Source organism: Sphaerodactylus townsendi, linkage group LG13, assembly GCF_021028975.2.
Source record: "Sphaerodactylus townsendi isolate TG3544 linkage group LG13, MPM_Stown_v2.3, whole genome shotgun sequence".
In the NCBI taxonomy this organism is placed as follows: Eukaryota; Metazoa; Chordata; class Lepidosauria; order Squamata; family Sphaerodactylidae; genus Sphaerodactylus; species Sphaerodactylus townsendi.
This window is the reverse complement of record NC_059437.1, coordinates 14,924,703-14,947,930: the sequence shown is the minus strand read 5'-3', so window position 1 is coordinate 14,947,930 and position 23,228 is coordinate 14,924,703. Positions and strand designations below refer to the sequence as shown.

The 23,228-nt window shown below is 46.8% G+C and overlaps 1 protein-coding gene across 2 annotated transcripts; it reads right to left on the bottom strand.

Annotated features, from left to right (window-relative positions):
* Positions 1 to 706: 706 nt before the first annotated feature.
* Positions 707 to 21,047, bottom strand: NOX1 (NADPH oxidase 1). 2 transcript variants are annotated; one of them, XM_048514233.1, is made up of 13 exons: positions 20,875 to 21,047; positions 14,490 to 14,585; positions 13,157 to 13,267; positions 12,063 to 12,147; positions 10,855 to 10,997; positions 9,833 to 10,014; positions 8,929 to 9,067; positions 7,857 to 7,949; positions 5,430 to 5,665; positions 4,087 to 4,249; positions 3,096 to 3,242; positions 2,003 to 2,127; positions 707 to 1,537 (listed from the first exon to the last, which is right to left on the bottom strand). In XM_048514233.1, the coding sequence occupies exons 1-13, from the start codon at positions 20,917 to 20,919 to the stop codon at positions 1,411 to 1,413; spliced, it is 1,692 nt and encodes a 563-aa protein (XP_048370190.1). In that variant the 5' UTR covers positions 20,920 to 21,047; the 3' UTR covers positions 707 to 1,410. The 2 variants fall into 2 exon arrangements, with proteins under 2 accessions (XP_048370190.1, XP_048370191.1); XM_048514234.1 differs by lacking the exon at positions 20,875 to 21,047 and adding an exon at positions 17,677 to 17,773.
* Between the last annotated feature and the right edge of the window lie 2,181 nt (positions 21,048 to 23,228).

Below are 23,228 nucleotides of genomic sequence, written 5' to 3'. Positions count from 1 at the left end.
CTGGATGAGCCAGTGTTGGAAACATGGAGGTTAGATTAAAGGGAACCCTCAGGCCTGCTCTTATGCCACTGCTGCTCTAATGTGGTAGACAACCGGTACGCTTAGATATCAGTGCCATCAGTAAAGCTATTCCCCTCATACACATGCACTTGGGCTGTGTACAGAGCCGTAGCGGGGGGGAACTGTGTCCGGGGCACGCGTGCGCCCTGCACCTCTGCCATGCCCCGGAACGCCCCACCACACCCCGGAAAGCCTCTGCCATGCCCCCGTACCAGCATGCGCCTGGTGCGTTGCATCCCCCAGCCCCCTTGGTGCTATGCCACTGTCTGTGTACATGGTAGATCAGGGGAGAAATGGGCTCATGCAAACCACCTATCAAATGTATGCACTACCATTTTTTTAGAGGTGGAATTATGTATCTCAGCCTGTTTCTGTGCTCTGTCGTGGCTATTAATGGGTTGTGGTGGCTGTGACTGTTGCTATTAATTTATTTACAAAATTCATATCCTGCCACCAAGGCTGCTAACGATTTAAATCATACATGATAAAATCACATTTTAAAACTATTAAAATCACAACCCCTCCCCCCAAAAACCCATATGCAAAACAGAGTTTAAACATACCCGTTCGTGGTTAATAGCTGGGGCATTATCCATTTGACCCATTCTGTTTTGGAACACCCTTCTTTAACATTGTAACCCTAGAATTTAGTTTTGCAAGCATTCGGATTCCTCAGGCTGTCTGCTTTCATTTTGGGTGCTGTGTGGTTTCCGGGCTGTATGGCCGTGTGCTAGCAGCATTCTCTCCTGACGTTTCGCCTGCATCTGTGGCTGGCATCTTCAGAGGATCATTTTGCTTTCATTTTGTTTATTTTCTTTTTTTATATAAAATGTTCAAGTATCAACAATAACTTAATACAAGTTATGTTAAAAGGCTGTCGGCGAAAAAATTTACAATTTATGTGCAATTTTGTTAAAAGTAAAAGATGGTACAAGACAGATGGCAGCTGTCTACTGGACCAAAACACCGGAACAGAATACATACTTCATATTGTCACAGAGGCTGGTTCTGGGTAGATTTTAAGATGAAATGCATGGACTATATTGGCAGGATCACACCCCACCCTTCGGATGCAGTCTTGGTACAATACATTAACTGGCTTTGTCATTCAGAGGTATATTCTCCGAGAAGCAAAACTGTTGCAGAAACTGATGCTGATGTGTTGATATCTGACTTATACCACCAACGTTGGCAACTTTGGTACCAGACTCACAATCCAAGCAGAAGAGGATGTTGCTTTAATTTCCAGTTCTTGCAACCATGGTTGTAGCAATCCTGATTCAATCTGAGAAGGAGCTGCAGCAGTTCAGTCTACGATTTACCAGTCTATGATTGGCCTTTCCCAGCATGCTAGAAATTCTCTTTATTGAAGTAGAACTGGACCTTCCTTGGGTCCAGGCTGGAGTGTTGGTGGCAGCATGTTTGCAAAGAGCTAGCCAGGGCCCCTGGTCCACACAGGAAAACACCCACCACAGACCTGCAAATACCAAGGCAGGAACATCAGCAAAAAAACGTTGAAAGGGAAGCGAGTGAAGAAATCATGCATGGGCTTTACAGTACACTGTGCCTTAAGTGAGAAAGCATACATTGCTAATCTGTACAACTGTTTGTTCGCCATTGGGAGGAACAAAAAATTATGTAAGATACTGCAGCCCTGCCCCTGGAAAGCTGTGTCTCCTATCACCATTTCACCATCCCACCTCTCCAGATATTCTTTCCAGGTAAGTATCAAGTTATAGCTACACCACAAATGTAAGACTGAGGCTCGTTCCGCACATGCAGAATCATGTACTTTCAATCCACTTTCACAATTTTTGCAAGTGGATTTTGATATTCCTCACAGTAAAATCCAGCTGCAAAGTGCACTGAAAGTGCATTATTCTGCATGTGCGGAAGGGGCCTCAGCTCCACCACCTTGGTGCCCAGGGCAGCAGACACTCACCTGGGATGCGCAGCTGCCACCGCTGAAAATTCATTGCTCCACATGGGCCTCCCAAAGGAGGTTTTCTGCCTCAGGCCTGTTACCACGTCCAGGGCTTTGTCAACGTTGAGTGCTGCATGACCAACCTGGATTCTCAGCAAAGAAAGGCAGGTAAAATTAGCAATACATTACAACAGCTGCACTCTCCCTGGAAACTAAAATGACCAAACTCTGTCTATCGTACTTTGGACACATTATGAGAAGACAAGAGTCATTGGAAAAGCCAATAATGCTAGGAAAAGTTGAAGGCAGCAGGAAAAGAGGAAGGCCAACATAAGATGGGTTGACTCAATAAAGGAAGCCACAGTCTTCAGTTTTCAAGAACTGATCAAGACTGTTAATAATAGGATGTTTTTGAGTGACATTAATGCATAGGGTTGTCATGGTTCAGAAGCGACTTTCCGGCACTGAACATCTATCTCTCTCTCTCTCTCTCTCTCTCTCTCTCACGCACGCACGCACGCATGCACACACACACACACACACAACAGCACTACCAGTATTCCAAAAAGCTTGCAGAAACTGGTTTTTCAGATGCTAGAGTTTGCTGGACTTTGTAACTGATGTTTGTGGTAATAAGACAGTTTGTGAATTAGGGCATAAAGAACTGGGGAAATGGAAGCATAGTTCAGTGAGTATAATTCAGTGCATCATGGAATTTTGCTGTGAAGGTGCAGAAACTGGTCTTGAGCGTAAAATTCAGCATCCTAGAAATCTCAGGGAGGGATGAAAGGTTACATGCCTTCAGAAGACCATTGTTTGTTTTACCCAGTGGGAGGTGATTTTGAGAGACAAAAGGCTGAGAGGAGGGGCGCAAAAACCTTTTGAGGTCCACCAGTTCTCCACTTCAAATGCTTCCCCCCCCCCCCCCGTTGCCGTCCCCCAGTTCTAGAGGCTTGAAATACACATCTGGACCTCTATGGAGGAAAAGGTGATTTGGGTGGCGATTTGGAGAGAAGAAATAGTAAACTGGTGAAGCACTGGACATTCCCTCTTTCTTTCCCTGACTTTTCCACTCAAAATCACCCTTTTGAAATGGACTTCAGCAACTCACCATGCTGTTGCTCCAGCCAGTGAGGAAGAGGTGATAGCTCAAGAAACCTGCTTTGCCAGAACCTTCCATCTCTTGCTCCAGGGAGGCCAGCAGATCTTTGAACCAGCCAAAGGACCCAGTATCCCGGCAGATCCAGTAGAAGTAGATCTGAGAATCCATAAATACAGACAAAGAGAGATGCTAAGTTTGGAGGTGGATATGAAGTTCGAAGAGATTTGAAAGTATGAGAGGGGCATAGTTGCTTTACATGTCCCATTCTTATATCCTTTGCCTCACCATTCAGTTTTGGTCAAGCAGGCGCTGCAGGTTTTAGAAGTACTGTAGAAACCTGCAAATCCTGTTTCACCAAAGATAATATGCAGAATGAGCACAGCAATGAGGTTCCTGTTACAGCGTCATCAGCCTTCTTAAAAACAATGGTCTGTCCCTAGTATGAGACTGCATAATGCTCTAGTCCAGGGGTCTTCAAACTATGGCCCTCCAGATGTTCATAGACTACAATTCCCATGAGCCCTACCACTTGGCCATGCTGGCAGGGGCTGATGGGAATTGTAGTCCATGAACATCTGGAGGGCCATAGTTTGAGGACCCCTGCTCTAGTCCATGGGGCATCAAATATGCAGCTCAGGGGCCAGATCCAGCCCCTTGAGGGAGCTTATCAGGACAGCAAAGGGGAGGATTGCCTCAGCTGATTTGTGGGCCTGATAAGCCCTCTCAAGGCAGCCACCCCACCTTGCTGCGGGCTTGCCAGCCCAAGTACCCCACAGTGCTGTTTGGTGGCCAGAAGAGGCAGCCACTCCACCCTACCCCCCATAGGGCCCAGCCCCACCAAGTCACATATATGTCCTATCCGGCCCTCACAAATGAGTTTAACACCCCTGCACTAGTGTCTTTGTTTAGTGCAACAGAAAAACTAGAATTCGCTTGTGAATCGGATAAGAAGAGAGAAGTCTCTGTATAAAGTAGCAATTCCACCTTCACCCTCTGTTACCTTTTTGGTTTTGAGATTCTGATCAGCATGCTGGAACTTGTACCAAATGGATTTCAGCACTGAGGCAAAGGGCGTCACTCCAATCCCAGCTCCCACCAACATGGCCACCTCATACTGGAACACATCCTCACTGGCTGTGCCGAAGGGACCGTCCACCTTGATCCTGGAAAGACGAGAAGAGCTGTGAGCCAGCTGCCTTCTTTAGCCCTTTGACAGTTGTGTGAAATGCAAAGCCAGACCCCCAGAAACATTTGATTATTTGAGGGCTGTGGGTTTTCTGGGCTGCGTGGCTGTGGTCTGGTGGCTTTTTGCTCCTAACATTTCACCTGCAACTATGGCAGGCATCTTTAGAGGTACGTCATGGTAATAAGTGTGACATGCCTCTGAGGACAGCAATCATAGATGTGGGGAAAACATCATTTATCAATTATGGTTGACCTGTGGAAAAGCTAAAGATTTTGAAGGTCAATAATGCAGAAGATTTTAAAGAACAAAGGAAGCTGCTTATCTGATGGGAGTTGTGGACAGATCTCTGGAAAGAAAACATAGAACTTTGTTTTTGTACATGACGGCAGCCACAATAATATTATATGCGCAGAAAGTGGATTGCATTATTCTGCATGTGCAGAAGGAGCAGGATAGGCTCCAATGAGATGGGGAGAGGCAGGAAAGTTCTGTTCCACTTCCATGCCCTCTGTTAGGGGAAAATTTAGTCTGGACCCAGCCTTTATGTGAGAGCGGGGAATACCAGTGACCGTTTTTAAAAGCTTTTGGATCAAGATACTTTTAAACAATTAGCTGCCCAGTTCTGAGCACCTTTCTAGGTTTTTAAGTAATGGATCTAAATAAATAGTTCGTGAAACATTCGAAATCTGCCACTTTTGCATATTTTTCTGTTTAGTTATCTTGCTTTGAGCTTGATAAGAACATAAGAACTAGCCTGCTGGATCAGACCAGAGTCCATCTAGTCCAGCACTCTGCTACTCGCAGTGGCCCACCAGGTGCCTTTGGGAGTTCATGTGCAGGATGTGAAAGCAATGGCCTGCTGCTGCTGCTGCTCCTGAGCACCTGGTCTGCTAAGGCATTTGCAATCAGAGATCAAGGAGGATCAAGATTGGTAGCCATCTTTGCTGATATCTTTGCAGATATTTGCTGATGACACTGATGACACTGGCCATCAGAAAAGATAAGGAGATATAGGATGCTCAAGCCCCAGGTTTTTATTGCTGCTGATGATGATCAGTTTTATGTGTGATTTTGAGATTTCCCCATGTTCTACTGACATACATTCAAAACGTTTGTTTGCTACCATTCGCTGTTGCAATATTCCTGCCTCTGCTCACCTGGGTGTCTTTGGTTTCTGCTGCTCAAAGGTGTCAATGAGACACTCTGTCCAGTCACCTGCTGCCCGGATGTGGACAGAGAAGAAGTTCTCCTCTGGTGCAGATGTGAGGGTGAACGGATGCCATTCCCAATGGGAGACGGAGGGGCAGTTCAGGAAAACATACTGCCCCACTTCCATGCTGAAGCCCTTCATGTGCATCTGCAGTTCCAGTACTTTCGAAGGGTGCTTGACAACCTAAATATAAAAGCCTGACTGAGGAACAAAATAACTGAGACTATGGCTTCCCTATTAAAATGATGGGGTTTATCCTAACCTTCTGTTCCCACCACACAAGCAAGTAGCACAGTGCCCCTCACTCCATCACAAGCATACATGCTGGATCTTTTTCTAATAAGATGGAGTAAGATAATACGTAACTCCCTTTTCTAGTTATATTTTTTGTCCGCTTGTTTTTAAAACACAGTTTAGCTCCTTATTAAACTCCACATGCCAAACTATACAACAAACCTTATTTTCTCATGGAACTCTTTTCCTGCTGTGTGTAAGAATAGAGTAGCTACAGACAAAACAGCTTTCGCAAAACGGCCGGAAGTTAGTCTGACAGAGAATCCCCAGCTTTCCTTTAACTGGGACTTCTCAGCAGCTAAACAGGAGTTTTCTGAACATGCACAGAGGGCCTTCAATAAATTCTTAATCCCAGAAAACATAATGAATCCTGGACAAGCAGAATACATGACTTCTGGGTCAGATCATATAACTTTTCCAGGCTGTTTTGCGGGGCTGTATTAACCCAAAGCCAGGTGCTTAGGCTTTCAGGTACTTTCAGCCCCCTCCAGTACTTCAACCTTTCACCCCACTGCAACAGGTCCTAACAGCTCATGGGAAAGTTTAAGCACATGTGATCAAGGTCATGACTAGACTATATTACCCACAGGCCTCTTCTGCACATGCAGAATAATGCACTTTCAGTCCACTTTCACAATTGTTTGCAAGTAGATTTGCTATTCCGCACAGCTGCAAAGTGCATTCTGCGTGTGCGGAAGGGGCCATAGAGGTGTAATAAGGGAGGAGGAGGCATGACACCATAGCCCTGACGCTAGCATGCTATTAGCTCACTGTCTCCCGCCCACCACGGACTCAAAACAAACCTCAGCTGACTACGAGTGTGCCCTGCAACTTCTCAGTTCTTTTGCATAATGACTGCTTGTTTAGCATGTGGCTGTATGAAAAGGGACTGTAAGGGTTCTATAACATTTCACAGGTAAGTAGAGAAGTTTGCAACAATAAACATTTAATAGAAATGGACTAAAATAGGTGGAAGAGTGGATACGAACTGAAACTAAGCATCTCTTGCCTTTTGTTACTCTCGCCTGAACTGGAATAGAGATATTGACAAAAAAGGAAACGGTAAGCAATAAGGCATTAAAGTAACGTATATACGTATAGTATACTAAAGAGAGTATATGTGGATAAATACATATGTACACTTATTGCTACAGTGGAGAGTGCAAAATACCTTTAAGCATTGGAGCTCTTGGGTGCTGGTAACAGTGCCTCAGCGGGGAAAAAAATAACCCTTGATGGGCCCCTAGCCCCTATGAGGCCCCTAGGCTTCAGCCGTCAGCCTTATGGGGCCCCTAGGCGTCAGCCTAGTCAGCCTAGTCAGCCCCCCTCCTTATAACATCAAGTGGATCCTGCCGCCCCTTCCCTCTGGTTTTTAAGGGAATTGATAGTAGGTGCCATCTTTTATGTTGATTTTAATAATGCTGCATTTTAATGGGGTAGGGTTTATTTTTTAGAGCCTGTATTAACCAATATTTAACGGATTTTAGTCTGATATATGTGCTCTATTTTACATGTTGTTCACCGCCCTGAGCCCTGAGTATATAAACCTAACCAATAAATAAATAAATAAATAAATTATGGATAATATGGCCTTGCTGTTCTGGACACTCTCTGGAACTGGATGAAAAAAGTCACTTAGTCCCAGCTCTTGCTTTGGGGTGAAACTGATGCTCACAAACATCATTGTTTGGTCTGTGGTCACGGTAGATCATAAGGAGGGCGAAGGGCCACTGCAGAAGATAGTTAGAGAGCCAGCATCTTCAGATGACTCAAGCAAAGTAGCAAAATCACTGCTCAATCACATGAAAAGGAACATTCCTCTCCAATCCTAATACGCCAGTCATTCAGATTTAAAGGAGAAGCCAAATTAATCAACCATTCCGAAGGAAACACTACTGGACAACTTCAGTCCAGTCAACGTTCTGTCCTGAAGTCCTGGCAGAAAGGCCAGAAAACAAAGAAGAAGTGCATTACTGGACTTCCTTGGAAAAGCACCAAAATAGTCACCCTCCAAGACAGCCTTCATTGATGTATCCTGCTTAAAAAAAAACGTGAGCAGGGAGGAAGCACAAACCCTTACCTTGGTGACGACCACCTTCTGACAGGAACGCCAAAACCGCAGGACTCGTTCAAAGGCATATAGAATCAGAGGGGCCAAAACCCATTTCCAGGACTTCAAAGAAAGATAAAAGACAGGTCTACGCTAGAAGGACAGTCACAAAATTGAGGGTTTTTTTCACCTGCCTCTCTCCATTATCCCAGTACTTCTTTCATACTGGGACGAACAGGCCCTGTATATTCCTCAACAAGTGCTCCCATTTGTGGGTGAAATAGGAATTCAGATTTTTAGAATGAACAAGGAACACAATTATTAAATGTGACCAATGTGATTACTCTAAAAGCTATTCAAGAATATTTGAAGTTTCATTTCTAAACGTCTTTGAGCAGTGGGGTGTTCAGAGCTACTTTTGAAGGGCCATTTTCCTGTGGGAGGAATGGTTGCAAATATCCCTGTAAATATCTGCTGATACACAAATGTACAGACAGAAAAGGGATGACATAGAAGTAGAATCCTGCAAAGCCACACAAACGACAGTTCCATTAATCTCTGGAGGAAACCAAGCCATTCATCAAACCCCCAGATTCCAGATTCTGAAGTAAATTCAGTGTTAAGTGAAAGTCTCAAAACCACCCTCAAAGGTTCTACATTTATAACAGGGATGGTTTGTTAATTCCAGTTATGGATTGCTACTTATCAGCCCCTGCCAGCATGGCCAATTGGCCTTGCTGGCAGGGGCTGATGGGAATTGTAGTCCATAACATCTGGAGTGCCAAAGGTTCGCCACCACAGATCTATGTAAACTGTGCTTGAACCTTTGTATCCAGATGTTATGGACTACAATTCCATCAGCCCCTGCCAGCATGGCCAATTGGCCTTGCTGGCAGGGGCTGATGAAATATGATCCATATAAGGTCACTCCCTCTAATCCTAAAAGAAAAGAAACGATTATGATACACTCTAATCGCATTGCTTACGCGCCTTTGTGACAAGAACTGGGTCTAAATTTCTTCAGAACATGCTGAGCAAAAAGAAGTGCTGGCAAATCAATGTTTTCAGACTAGTCTGGGAAATGATGGGCTCCTATATTTACCTCTGCAGGGATACTGCCAAACTCAGGCTGTTTGCAGTCGGGATGGCTGTCCTCTTGATCCCACGCCATGTAGTAGGATGCACAATTCTTTGGATTATGCTCCTTCATGTTGTCTGGTGTCTGCCCACGAACAACACCTCTGGGAAAGGAAGAAAACCATCAAAGCTGCTTTTTGCAACCTCTCTCAAAGGAGAAGAAGAGAAGAGTTTGGATTTATACCCCCTTTCTCTCCTGTTGGAGGCTCAAAGGGGCTGACAATCTCCTTTCCCTTCCCCCCTCACAACAAACACCCTGTGAGGTAGGTGGGGCTGAGAGAACTCCAAAAAGCTGTGACTATCCCAAGGTCATCCAGCTGGTGTGTGTGGGAGTGCACAGGCTAATCTGAATTCCCCAGATAAGGCGGCAGAGCTGGGAATCAAACCCGGTTCCTCCAGATTAGAATGAGATGCTGGAAATGAGATGCTGGAAAGTTCTGCAGTGGGACGGGAAGATCATTATTGGGATAGTAAGTAAAGGCCTCCTCCAACCAAGAGGAGCTGTGAATTAGTGGAAGAGCTTTGCACGCAGGAGATCCCAGGTACTGTCCTCAGCATCTCCAGTTTAAAAGGATCAGCTCAGAGATGATGTGAAAGATTTCCATCCTGGAGAATCACTGCCAGTCTAAGCAGACAACGCTGAAGCAATGGTCTGACTCAACATAAGGCAGCATCGTGTGTCCTTCCTCAGAACATTTCTCTGCCATTTGTGGTCACTCTAGTACTGCAGTAAAGCTCTCGTGTTCCTTTATGTTATTATGCATGAATCTCCGGAACCAGGTTCAGAAGACAAATAGGGCAGCTAGCAGCTACTACAAGCAGAAGGTGCACATGGGACTGGCAGATGAGTTTCTCTAAGTTAGCCTTACGCAATGCCGTGGATGACGAGGCCTGCAAAATAGATGACGAAGAGGTGATGGGTGTACCAGAAGACCTCAAAGTAGGTCCGACGGATGAACTCCACAGAAGAGGTGACCATGAGGATCAGAGCCAAAGTAATTATCACACCAGTCAGTCCTGGAATGGTGGTGAACGCCACGTACAGAGGTGTCTGCCAGTGGGAGACAAGGAGAAGCAGTTGATGTCACACCAAGACCACAACAGACAAAGTCCCAGAGGCTAAGGACCAATAGATAAAATTTATGATGGGCCACGCTCACTTGGGCTTAGCTTGGAACCTGCCTTCATAACAACATCAGAACTGCCCTGCTGGATAAAGCAAAGGATCCATCTTATCTAGCATCCTGTTTCCTTCAGTGACCATCTACATGGCCCTGGAAAGCTCACAAATAAGGCACAAAAGGTACCTGTTGTCCCTGGACATGAGTTCCCTGTATCTGGTATTCAGAGGTACAGTGACTCTGACCCTGGAGGTCCAATTTAACTATCATGGCTAACAGTCATTGACTGATATCCTTCATGAGCCCGTCTATCCTTTTTTTTAAGCCAGCTAAGCTCTTGGTGATCAACACAGAAGTGAATTTCATTACAATTAGGTGTTGTGCATAAAATATTAGATTGGGTGTTGTGTAACTATCAAAGCCAGTTGGAAGTAAAAACCTTCGGGCATGTACCGCCATTTGTCTTTACACTCTGATATAGCAAAGTAATAGAACAGGGATAAGAATTTATAGACATCCAAGAGATTTCTTCTTCATTGTGTGAAGCTGCCTTACATGCAACCAGATTTTTGGTCTATGGAGCTCCACTGCAGCTGATCAAGATCTCAGGCAAATATATCCTTTAATTACAAGGTGCAGGGGGTAGGGACCTTCTGGATACCAACGCTGATACTCTGCTCCTGGGCAATGGGCATTTTCCAATGCTTGCATGCTGGCAAATCTCATTTCAGGGAATCCCTGCTAATACCCAGGGTTGGTGGGGCACTCACTGTAGTGTTGGAATGGATGGGGTTCAGCCACAGGTCATCACTCAGGTGCAGTTCAGAGAGGACGGAAGCCAGGCTTTGATCTGTTGCCTTTTGGGCATTGTTGTACCGCTCAAAGTTGAACAGGTGAGCAATGATGTGAATAACTGGAAGACAAAGGCAAAACTGAGCCAATTCCCTGCAAGCAAATAAGCAAGCAACCTCAATAGCTGCCCTGACTCCAACAAGCGGATGGGCCTTTTGCTCCTCCTGCTAGCCAGATGAAGCTAAAAAGCCAAGTGGCACTTTGACTTTGAGGTAGGAGGAGAGTATCTGGGAAAAGACATTTTAACTGGGCTCTCATGTATGTCAGTTTAGTTCCTTCCACTAAACTCAGAAAGGCTGGGAGGTTTCAGACCACAGCTGGTTCTTAGTGGAATGAGGGCAACTGGAGCTGAGATAGTTTTGTGTGTGATGAAAATTTAGAAATTCAGATCTGCAATAGAATAAATGTTTCTGAACTGTATATATTATTGCTTGTTAGATTTGTACCCTGACCTTTCTCCAAGGAGCTTGGTGTTACCTACATATCTCAAGGCACATGCATATGTCTTCATGTTATTCTGACAACCCTGCCTATGAAGGAGGCGAGGTTGAAAGTTGGTGGCTGGTCCAAGGTCATCCACAATGCAGATCTAAACCCAGATCTCTCTGATCCTATCCCAGCAACACAGAGGTATAGCCGGGGGGGGGGGGGGGGGGCGCCTGGTGCACTGGTGCGTCCTCTGTCCCTGTCTTGCCCCGGAACGCCCCCATCCCGCCCCAGAATGCCCCCACCATGCCCTCGCGCCCCCACAGGGGTGTACGCCCAGTGCTTCGCACGCATCCCCGCCCCCTTGCTACTTCTCTGCAGCAACATACCAGGCTTTGCCTCTGGTTTGAGGGATTAAAATTATCATAAGGCTTGCAAACTAAAAAAAGGATAAACAATTGTAAAATTAATTATTAACATTATGACGCATAAATGCTTAACTGGGAATTAATCCAAATTAAAATGCAATTAGAACATGGCTAGCAAATCACACTGATTTTCCCCCTGAAATTACATTCTGTTGGTGACATCCTGCCAAATTTCTTCCAAACACTGCATTCTGAATGTCTGTGGGGTGCCTCAGAGAATTCCCTTACTCAGAAAAGAGTGCTAGATTCTGGCAGAACTTAAATCCGTATACCTGTATGCAGGACAATCATGTAGGCTACCAGCTTGTGAAATGTCAGGTTGTGGTCCAGTTGCTTCCTCATGGTGCGCCTGCAGCACTACACAAAAGCACAGTTGTCAAATTTAGCGAGAGCACATTTATTTCTTAGGAGAAAACAACAGGGTTTCCAACCCATGTTTTCCACATAAGGAAAATTTATTTATTTATTTATAATCGATTTTGTATACCGCCCCTCCCCCGAAGGGCTCTGGGCGGTAAACAACACAATAAAACGAACAATTACATTAAAACCCCATTAAAATAGTAGATTAAACAAGTTTACATTGGCGTCCAGCATAAAACATCATAAACCCATGCTGGAAAGAAACAAAACAAGGGAGCGGAGGGCCAGTGAAAATCTCTCTTCCTGATTCTCCACACATCTCCCATGCTCATGTTATCATGGGAAACGTTTGTTTGGTAACATATCATTCCATCCAAAATAAATACCAGGTGTTTAGGAGATAAGCTGGAAATGAGTTTAATTGTTTTTTGTAATTATATTATTTCATAGTTATGTGCATATTCTTAGTTTTTAATTGTTTTATAATATATGAGCCACTTTGTGAACTCAGGGGTTGAAAAGGCAGTTTTGATGTGTGACAAGCAAATAAGGAATTAGGTAAAGTATGAATTTATTGTTTTTTTATTTGTATACTCCACGTCTTAGCGCAGTGCTGTTGTAGAGTTACTTCAGTCTAAACTCATGGGCTTGGACTAGATCAGTGGCTCTCAACCTTCCTAATACAGTTCCTCATGTTGTGGTGAACCCCAACTCTAACATTTATCCATTTTACAGATGGAGAATGATGCAGAGAGTCTTAGGCGACCCCTGTGAAAGGGTCGTTCGACCCCCAAAGGGGTCACGACCCCCAGGTTGAGAACCACTGGACTAGAATAAGGGTAAACACTGTAAATTAAGCAAGAATTCAGAACTGGGTCACATTTTAAAATTCCATCCAAGGATCATCTTTTGAAATTTGTAATCATTCCAGCCTGCCATTGCCTTGAGATTATAGTCTTTATATCCCCACAGATTGATGGCGTAGGTGGGTCTGGTTACTCACAGAGCAGGTACCCCTCAGGAAGGATAGAAGATTCCGGCAAACGGGTAGCAGGATCAGCATACTGTTGAAGTTGAGGCATTTGGCTGAAGCACGAGCCCAAGCCAGTGCAGACTGCAAACACAGAGAAAGCTTTTTTTAAAAAAGCAATGTATTTACTTAAAACATCAATATTTCCAAAGCTCCAAAAGAGTTTTGCCTAGGCTGACCAGACGTCCCGCTTTTGGTGGGACAGTCCCGCCTTTAAACAATTTGTCCCGCGTCCCGCGGGTTCTTCAAATTGTCCCGATTTTTGGGAGGCTGCCGCACTGCCTTCTGGGGTGCAAGGCAGTGTGGCAGCCTCCCGCGCACGCGGCCGCAGGAGCACGGCCTTCTGGGGCTTGCCGCCTACCCCCCCATCCTGGTTCACAAAGGTGACCATCTGGTCACCTTAGTTTTGCCACAAAATAAAGCAGCAATGTCAAGGGTACTAACCTCCAGGTCTGGAGTTACAACTGATCTCCTGACTATAGCAGTCAGGTCTTATGGAGAAAATGGCTGCTGTGGGCGTGGGGGGAGGGGAGGCCTTGATGACTTTCTTTCTTTCTTTCTTTCTTTCTTTCTTTCTTTCTTTCTTTCTTTCTTTCTTTCTTTCTTTCTTTCTTTCTATTCCATCCTATCCCACAAAGGGATCAGGGCGGCTTACAATGGCATAAAACCTAGAACCCTACATGAAATTCATTTTTTAAAAAACTAAAAATAATCAATAAAAACAAATCATAAAACCATTTAAAACAATCCAACTAACCACCCCAAATGGTGAGACATATTGTTTCTCCCACGGGAGGCTCAGGGGAAATATCAGGGGAGCTCCAAAAAAACCCTTCACTTTAGGGGCTAGTGCGGGGAAAGCTTATTTTTACTTGGCTAGAGGTTCTGCTGCAGGGAAGGGAGCAATGGTATCACATGGCCCGATCTCATTGGATCTCAAAAGCTAAGCAGGATCAGTAGCTTGATGGGCGACCAGCAGAGAAGACTGCAAAGGAAGGCAACAGCAAACCACTTCTGCTTCTCAATTGCCTCGAGAGCCCCTTGGCTGTGACTTGATAGTGCTTTAGACACACGCACACAGATGATACTGTTCAGGCTCCACCCATAAGGCCTCCTGATACTGCCAGGCTTTACCCCTGACCTGCTAGGTGCCAGCGTCTGCTGCCGCCAAGCATCATGAAGCCTCACCCCAATTCTACCAGGCATCACCCTTCAGCTCCCCAGCTCCACCTCTGCATGTCAGGTTCTGAGCAATCTGCCATTTTAGCAGTTTATGAGATGATCAACATGCACACCCAGAACTCACCCCAAGGAGATCTCTTGTGTAGTAGTATTTTTCGTCCCTGTCGAATGTCAGGAAGAATGTCACAAACAGGAAAAGGTTCACCCCCAGCCAAGCTGCCTATAGAGAACAGAGGTTGCAAGCTTTAAAACATCTGGGGTACCAAATATGGGGGAAAGTGTAAAGACATTTGTTAAAAGACATCTTATAATTTAGCAAAAAAGAGAGAAGGAAATATAAAAATCTGTGAAAACATATGGAGTTGTTGGTGTATGAACCTCCTTCTGAGGTCAAGACAGAGTTTTCTTCAATTCAGAAGAAGAGGGTTCTTCTCTTCCCCTTCCCCTGTAGCATCGGTCTCAGCACAGTTAAATAATCTGGATCCATTTGATCTGCCCTGAATTCAGAGGCGTAGCAAGGGGGGAAAGTGCCCGCTGCACCAGTGCGCCCTCTGCCCCCCCAGAACGCCCCCACTACACACCCCACCACACCCCCACAGGGGCATGCGCCCGGTGCATCACGCACCCCTGTCCCCTTGGATCTACGCCTCTGCCTGAAATACTCTTTGGGTCAGACTGTTCTCTGACTCCCATGGATTGGTTTGGAGGAAAAGGAGGACTTGTAGAGGTGGTGGCTCAACCTCCAGAGTCTAAACTGACCATCTTCCATCTTTTCCAGCTGCAAACCCTATAAGGTCCTTATTACATTCCAGGGACGTAGGTATAGATTTTTTTTATGAGGGGGTTCGGGGGTGGGGCCACACACACCCCTGCCCCTAGAGCATGGCCACGCCTCTACAAGCCCCACCCCCAGCCTAACGCTTATAAAAGCAGCTCTCCGAAGCTGGGACGGCAGACTCCCCTGCCCTGCCCTGTCCTCCCCCGCTCCCCCACCAGCTGGGCTCCCAGCCAGCAGTTCCTTCTGCCCTCCCCTGTGGGCAGAGGCTTAGAGGGAAAATGGAGCCCAGTGCAAAATCTGAGTTTTGCACACACACACACACACACACACCCCGCCGTGGGCGGCCACTGTGATGCTGGAATCCACCCCCAAACAGCATCACTTTCAATGGTGTTTAAACTAGAGAGCCCAAATTCTCCTTTTAAATCCATCTTAAAGGGAGAATCTGAGGTCCCCAGTTAAACAACATTGAAAGTGATGCTGTTTTGGGGTGGATTCTCCCCACCCTGAAACAGCATCACTTTCAATGCAGCGTAGTGGTTAAGAGCAGGTGCATTCTAATCTGGAGGAACCAGGTTTGATTCCCCGCTCTGCCACTTGAGCTGTGGAGGCTTCTGGGGAATTCTGCACTCTCACACACACCAGCTGGGTGACCTTAGGCTAGTCACAGCTTTTCAGAGCTCTCTCAGCCCCACCCACCTCACAGGGTGTTTGTTGTGAGAATTAGGGAGACTTAGCAAGGGGCAAGGAGAAGTTGTGAAGCCCCTTTGGAGTCTCCTGCCACAAGAGAGAGAAAGGGGGGTTATAAATCCAAACTCTTCTTCTTCTAAAGCTGAGGGACCCCCTCTCCAGATTCTCCCCTTTAAATCCCATGCACGGGAGGGTGGATGTAAAGAAAGGGAGGAATCTAGCAGGAACTTAGGGGGTGCCTGCTGTCAGGGGTGCAATTGTTAAGCTAGTAGCACCAAACTTTCAGGGTATCTTTAGGAGACTCTTCTAATGATACCACCCAGGCTTGGTGAAGTTTGGTTCAGGGGGTCCAAGATTATTGGACCCTCAAAGGTGTAGACCCCATCTCCTATTAGCTCCCTTTGGAAACAATGGGGGATGGGGGCACCCCCTTTGGGAATCCATAGCTTTGAACCACCTGGACCAAACTTCACAAAACCTGGGTGGTATCAGTAAGTGACGCTCCTGATGATACCTACCAGGTTTGGTGAAGTTTGGTTCAGGGGGTCCAAGGTTATGGACTCTCAAAGGTGTAGACCCCATCTCCTATTAGCTCCCATTGGAAACAATGGAGGATAGGGGCACCCCCTTTGGGAGTCCATAACGTTGGACCCCCTGAACCAAACCTCACCAAACCTGGGTAGTATCATAAGGAGGGTCTCCCAAACAATCCCTGAAAGTTTGGTGCTGCTAGCCTAAACAATGCACCCTCTGCAGGCCAAAAACCAAAAAAACACTAAATATGTTTTTAAAACCCCGTTTTAAAAACGGGGGGCGGAGCTTCGGACATGAATGGGGGGGTTGAACCCGAGAACCCCCCCCCCTTACCTACGTCCTTGTTACACAGAGGCGTTCCTCCCATTGGGCAAAGTGGGCAGTTGCCCGGGGCGCCCCCTTGTGGGGGGCGCCGAAAATGCAGGTGGGATTTTTTTGAATTTTCAGTGTTTTTTCTGTTTTTGGTCTGCAGGGGATGCAGTTTTTAGGCTAGCAGCACCAATATTTCAGGGATTTTTCAGGAGGCTATCCTGATGATATCACCTAGGTTTGGTGAGGTTTGGTTTAGGGAGTCCAAAGTTATGGACTCCCATAGGGAGTGTCCCCATCCCCCATTGTTTCCAATGGGAGCTAATAGGAGATGGGGGCTTCACCTTTGAGGGTCCATAACTTTGGACCCCCTGAACCAAACTTCACCAAACCTGGGTGGTATCATCAGTAGGGGCTCATGAAGACACTCTGAAATTTTGGTGCTGCTATCCTAATAATTGCACCCCTGACAGCAGGCACACCCTAAATTTCTCCAGATTCTTTTAAATCCACCCCATCCTGCCAATGCTTGTTTTCTTTCTTTCTTTCTTTCTTTCTTTCTTTCTTTCTTTCTTTCTTTCTTTCTTTCTTTCTTTCTTTCTTTCTTTCTTTCTTTTTCTTTCTTTCTTTCTTTCTTTCTTTCTTTCTTTCTTTCTTTCAATGCCTAATAAAGTTGTTGTTGTTGTTGGGGGGGGGCATCAAACTCAGGTTTTGCCCAGGGCTCCAGTTTGCCTAGGTACGCCACTGTTGTTACATTCAGGCGTAACATCCATTTGGCAGTTTGGGGCATTGCCCAGGGCATCAGCATTTTGAGTCACGTGGGGGCATGTGAGCAATCCTTGTTTTTTTTTTTCACAGTTTGGCCTGCAGGGGGGTGCATTTTTGGACGTATCAGCACCATAATTTCAGGTTATCATCAGGAGATATCCCCCGACCACGCTGACCGCCGCCTTCGCAGGAGACCGCAGGTGGATGTTATGGGGTGATTCTGCTATCTTACCAAGCCTCTTTGAGCTTGGCAGCCCGTTTGGACAATGTAGCCGAGAGCCCCTAGGGCGCCACCTTCGCAGGAGGCCCCACGTCGAGGTTGTGGCGTGTCCGAGCCTCTTTGGGCAGGGGAGCCGTTGGGGATGCTGCTGCCCTCCAGTGGCCAAAGGTGTGAATTACAAGTGCACCCCCCCCACACACACACATACACACAAGGCGGCATTTCTCAGGTTATAGTTGCTATAATGTGGCGTGTTGGAGAAGGGGAAGCCGCTGCGGAGGGCTCCCCGAGAGTGTGCTAAGGCTGCCCGGCAGCCTTAGCGCGATCTCGGAGACCATTACCACGCTCTCCGGCAGCCTTAGCGCGATCTCGGAGACCATTACCACGCTCTCCGGCAGCCTTAGCGCGATCTCGGAGACCATTACCACGCTCTCCGGCAGCCTTAGCGCGATCTCGGAGACCATTACCATGCTCCGGCAGCCTTAGCGCGATCTCGGAGACCATTACCACGCTCTCCGGCAGCCTTAGGAGACTGTTATCACGCTCTCTGGCTGCCTTAGTGTGATCTCGGAGACCGTGGCAGCGTTAGCCCGATCTCGGAGACCGGCTGTCTTAGTCCGATCTCTGAGAGTGTTACCACGCTCTCGGGGAGCCCTCCGCAGTGGCTCCCCTTCCCAAAGAGGCTCCAACACGCCACATTATAGCAACTATAACCTGAGAAATGCTGGCGGGGCGGGGGTGCGCTTGTAATTCACACCTTTGGCCACTGGAGGGCAGCAGCATCCCCAACGGCTCCCCTGCCCAAAGAGGCTCGGACACGCCACAAGCTCGACGTGGGGCCTCCTGCGAAGCTGGCGCCCTAGGGGCTCTCGGCTACATTGTCCAAACGGGCTGCCAAACTCAAAGAGGCTTGGTAAGATAGCGGAATCACCCCATAACATCCACGTGCGGTCTCGTGCGAAGGCGGCAGTCAGAGTGGCGTGGTCCAGGGGAGGGACGGGGGGGCTCTCCCGAGCACTGTGGGGCAGATTCTCCTCAGCTGCAGCACCCGATCAGGGGGGGAGGGAGGTCCCGGGGGAGCCAGGCGGGGGGGGGGGCGGGGGGGCTAAAGGCACCAATGACCTGGTGCAAAAAAAAATTGGGGGGGTGGTTGTGGTGGGGTGGCTGCCCATGGGGGGGGGGGGGAGCATGCAACTCAGGTTTTGCCCAGGGCTCCAGTTTGCCTCATAACGCCCCTGTACAGTCCTATTCACAATGTGCTCCTAACAGAAAGACCTGACCTAACCTGACTTATAAGCTGCTTTGCCCAACACCACTAAATAAGCCCTTGACAGAGACGACCACATTACTTAGCAATGCATTCACATAATACTTTTGAGGCTTGAAAGTACTCTACATAAATTATCCCTGTAATACTGACAAAACCCCTGAAGGCCACTATTATGAACTCTATATTACAGAAGAGCAACTGAGGCGGAAAAAAGAGCACACCTAAGCCTGCCAAATTAGTTCAAAGGCAGCAGGACCCCCAGCATGATGGGCTGGATCTAACCCCCGTCCTCCTACTTCACTGAACAAAGTTTTGCTTTTCTTTTATTCATTCACAGATTAAAATATTCGTTTCCCACCTGTCATTCGGGCTCAAGTTGGAGTCTTTCTCCAGTCCACGGGTTAGGGTTGCCAGCTCTGTGTTAGGAAATGCCTGGAGCTTGGAGATGGAACCTGGGGAGGGGGGGGGGGGCGGGTTGGGGAGATGAGGGATCTCAGCAGGGTATGACGTCATAGACTCTACCTTCCAAAGCAAACCATGTGCTCCAGGGAAACTGATCTCTGAGATCAGTTCTAATTCCTGGAGATCTCAGGCCCCAACCTGGAGGTTGGCAACCTACAACTCTTTCTTTAACTTACGTGGCTCTTTTTTCAGTTGGAAGAAGGCTACTTAGATGATGGTTGGAGCCACCCTAATTTATCTGGCCCATGTGCAATGGTCCTTCTGCATTGCTTCCCATACCTGCCTGCCTGCCTGCCTGCCTGCCTGCTTGCCTGCCTGCCTACCTGCCTGCCTGCCTGCCTGCCTGCCTGCCTGCCTGCCTACCTACCTACATACATACATACATACATACATACATACATAGGCATGTCATTAAAGAAAAAATGCCATGTTATTTCAGAAATCTCATAAATAACTCATATAACAGTGATGTGCTCTCTTCCTTCTTGAAGCCTCCCTATGTTTGGGGTTCTCATGGGTTCTCAGTTTAGACTGGAGTAACTCAGTATAGGACTGTATAGGGCTTTGCCCATTGTCCCTTCTTCATTTTAGTTGTTTTTGTCTCATCTCATGCCTTTCATATTTATTAAACCTACTGCTGACCCACACTCGGATCAAAGAGAACTGGAGTTATAAGTATCATTATTGCTGACCAGTGTGATATATAACAGCTCCATCCCTAAATACCCAGGAGTTTCCCCACCTGGATCTGGCAACCCTGGGAGAGGGGACCTGGTAACGCCAAGCAGGTTTAGATTTCTATTAAACAGCATTATCCCTTGGATCACGGTGAAGTGGCTGCCTAGCAAGGAAGATTCTCTGTGTAGTTCTTGCAGAGACATTTCCAGTGGCAACTGGTCATCCGTGTAATCATTTTAATTGTGCTTTCCTTTCCCCACTGCCCCATATGGCCACCATTTCCTTTCCCTCCACAGATCCCTGTCCCAAGGACCTAGGCAATGCACTTCTAAACAGTTACACCCTTCTAAGTCCACTGACTTAAATGGCTTTTGAAGGGCAGAGCTTTGTTTAGAACCGCACTGTACTATTTATTTGCATCTCACCTATTCTTCCTCTTAAGAGCTTGGGTGGTATGCCAACCCTAGTTTTCCTTTCCTCAATTTGGCTCTCACAACAGTCTTGTAAAGCAAGAATGGGAGTGGCCCATACTGGCTCTCTCCAGAGGCAAGGGGGAGAAAGGGACCTCCACCGACTGAAATTAAAACAGCTTAAACATGACTAAATCTGTATCGGCTTGGGGCCAAGGCAACAAACTGCAGAAAGAGGAGAGAAGGGAGAAAGGCAGGAGTGCCAAGGGATGAATGTTAGGAGAGCAATCTTATATTATAATCTATTTTCTTCCATTTCAGCTTGAAAACATCTGTAACTCCTTTGCCCACCACTCATTTAGAGCTGGATAAAATAAAACACTCACTTACAATTACCAGGGCTGAAAACCAATGGTTGACTACCCAGTTCCCCATCTTGCACTTCTACCGGGAGTGAGCGTATATCTTGATGCGGGCAATCTTCTGTGTAGTGGGTGAGGATCGTCTTGTTGAGGCTGGCTACAGCTCTCCTCAGATTTCTTGGGCGAAAAGCTGGTCTTTTACTTTTCCATTTACTCTGTGAGTCAGGAAGGTGGCATCCTTGACCCTGCCCAGTCTTTGCGCAGCGCTGGGATTTTCCCTGCTGGGCTCTTGAAAAGGAAATAGCCAGTGTTTTATCTCCTCAAAATCTACACGCATTCTTTTCACTGGGCTCGATTCTGCTAAGTAAACAAGCGGGAACCGGCAAGGACTTGCAAAAGGCAGCTGATTTCCCCCTGCTCCGCCATTTCCTCTTCCCTTTTCCTGAAAGCCCCCCTAGCGTCTCCCCTTTCCCTGCTCCCTTCTCTCCTTCTAGGGTTGGCAACATCCAGGTGAGGCCTGGAGATTTCCTGGAAGCACAACAGATCACCCAACTCCAGTTGGGAGGTTCCTGGAGATTTGGGGGTGGAACCTGGGAGAGCCAGGTGCGGGCAAGGAAGTGACCTCATAATGCCAACCAATCCACTCTCCAAAGTCACCATTTTTCCCCAAACCATTTTCTCTGTCACCCGTGGAGAGTAACTGTAATGCCAGGTGATCTCCTATCCCCACCCGGAGACTTGAGGGAAAAAGCGGGGAGGCACAACCAACAACCAGCTCCTGTCGGGACAGAAAATAAGCAGAAAGAAATAGACTTTAAAGAGACAACACACAGCGCACTTAAATTTATGTTCAGTCTTACGTTTACTCTGACCGTAATGTAAATAATGTGTTCTTTACTTGGGTAACTGTACTATATGAATAAACATTGCTCTGATGTAATAATTGACCGTTGAAACGCATGCCAATTTTGGTGCAAGTCCATCTGGGGGCTGGCAACTCTTGTTCGTCTGTAGGAAGTAACTGTTGGGGGGGGGGGTGTCTATTGCGCTATTACTTTCTGACATCCCTCCCGTCCTTCAATCCCTCTCCCCCCAGACTCTGCTACCCTCAAATCTCCAGGTATTTCCTAATCTGAAGTTGGTAACTTTATCACTTCCCATCCGACAGCTAAACTACCTGGAGGAGGAAGGGACATCACTTTCTTCTGTATCCCCCTCTCCACACTATTTCCTCTTTCTCTCTTCCTGCCATCCTCCATACCTTCTTCCCTTTCTCTGCCTCATTCTCTCCTTCTCAGCCATTCACCGGACTACCTTATATCTGCCTCCCATTCTTTAGCTATGTTTTAATGTACTTCATTTATACCCCACTTTTCTCCATAGTATGGACCGAAGCAGCGTACATAATTCTCCTCGCCTCCTTTTTATCTGCACAACAATCCTGTGAGATAGGTTAGACTGAAAGTATGTAACTGGCCCAAAATCACACAGGGAGCTTCCACGGGAAAATGAGGGTTTGAACCAGGGTCTCTCAGACCCTACTCTGAAGCTCTAACTGCTGTACCACACTGGCTTTCGTAAACTGGATGCACCCAGTCCAACTTGAGTCATGGAAGTTGGGCGGTATCAATTCACCCAGAGGTTGCTTCCAGGTCTAGGGTTCCCAGTCTCCAGACGGGGCTTGGAGATCTCCCAGAATTACAATTGAGCTCCAGGCAACAGAGATCTGTCCCCCTGGAGACAATAACTGCTTTGGAGAGAGGACTCTACTGCATTATATTAGCGAAGACCTCTCCCCTTTCCAAAACCTGCCATCCTCAAACTCCACCACAGAACTCTCAAGGAATTTCCCAATTTGGAGCTGGCAACCCCAGGCTTGGCCCTAAAGTAGCTTCCCTCAAACACCAAAATAGGCCTGGAAAGGTACGAAGAATAATTGCTTAACAGTTACACAGTTCATCAACTCGGGCCCAATGGAAACATGACCTTGACAGAACAGAAGAACGAAGCCATGTGACTTTGCATGGGCTTGGGATCTCGTTTAAATGGGGCCCACAGCCGCCCCACGTGCAACATCAGGGCATTCTAGAAGCGACTTCCTGTTCACAGCTTATCTATTTTATAACTTTGAAAACAAGTGCCATACTGCAGGTTGAGATTACAGGTGGGCCTTTGGCCTGGTAGATTATTGCCAAACGAAGTGCAGCGCATTGACTGCAGCCAGAAGATCCAAGTCTGATAGTTACATGAATGAAATACTTTCTTGGAACCCTGTATATGGTGCTTTGAGTTCCATAATGACCAAAAGTGGGATATAAATGTAATAAATAAAATCATTGATTCACAACATTCTGGCAGGGAAATAAATGCTGATACACGAGG

Bases quoted from the DNA above. Each gene is read 5' to 3' on its own strand.
- NOX1 (XM_048514233.1), bottom strand. From the start codon at position 20,919: ATGGGGAACTGGGTAGTCAACCATTGGTTTTCAGCCCTGGTAATT. The intron at 5,666-7,856 runs GTAAGGGTTTGT...TTTTATATTTAG, and splicing joins AGAAGGTGGTCGTCACCAAG to GTTGTCAAGCACCCTTCGAA. The intron at 2,128-3,095 runs GTGAGTTGCTGA...CTGAGAATCCAG, and splicing joins CTGGCTGGAGCAACAGCATG to GTTGGTCATGCAGCACTCAA.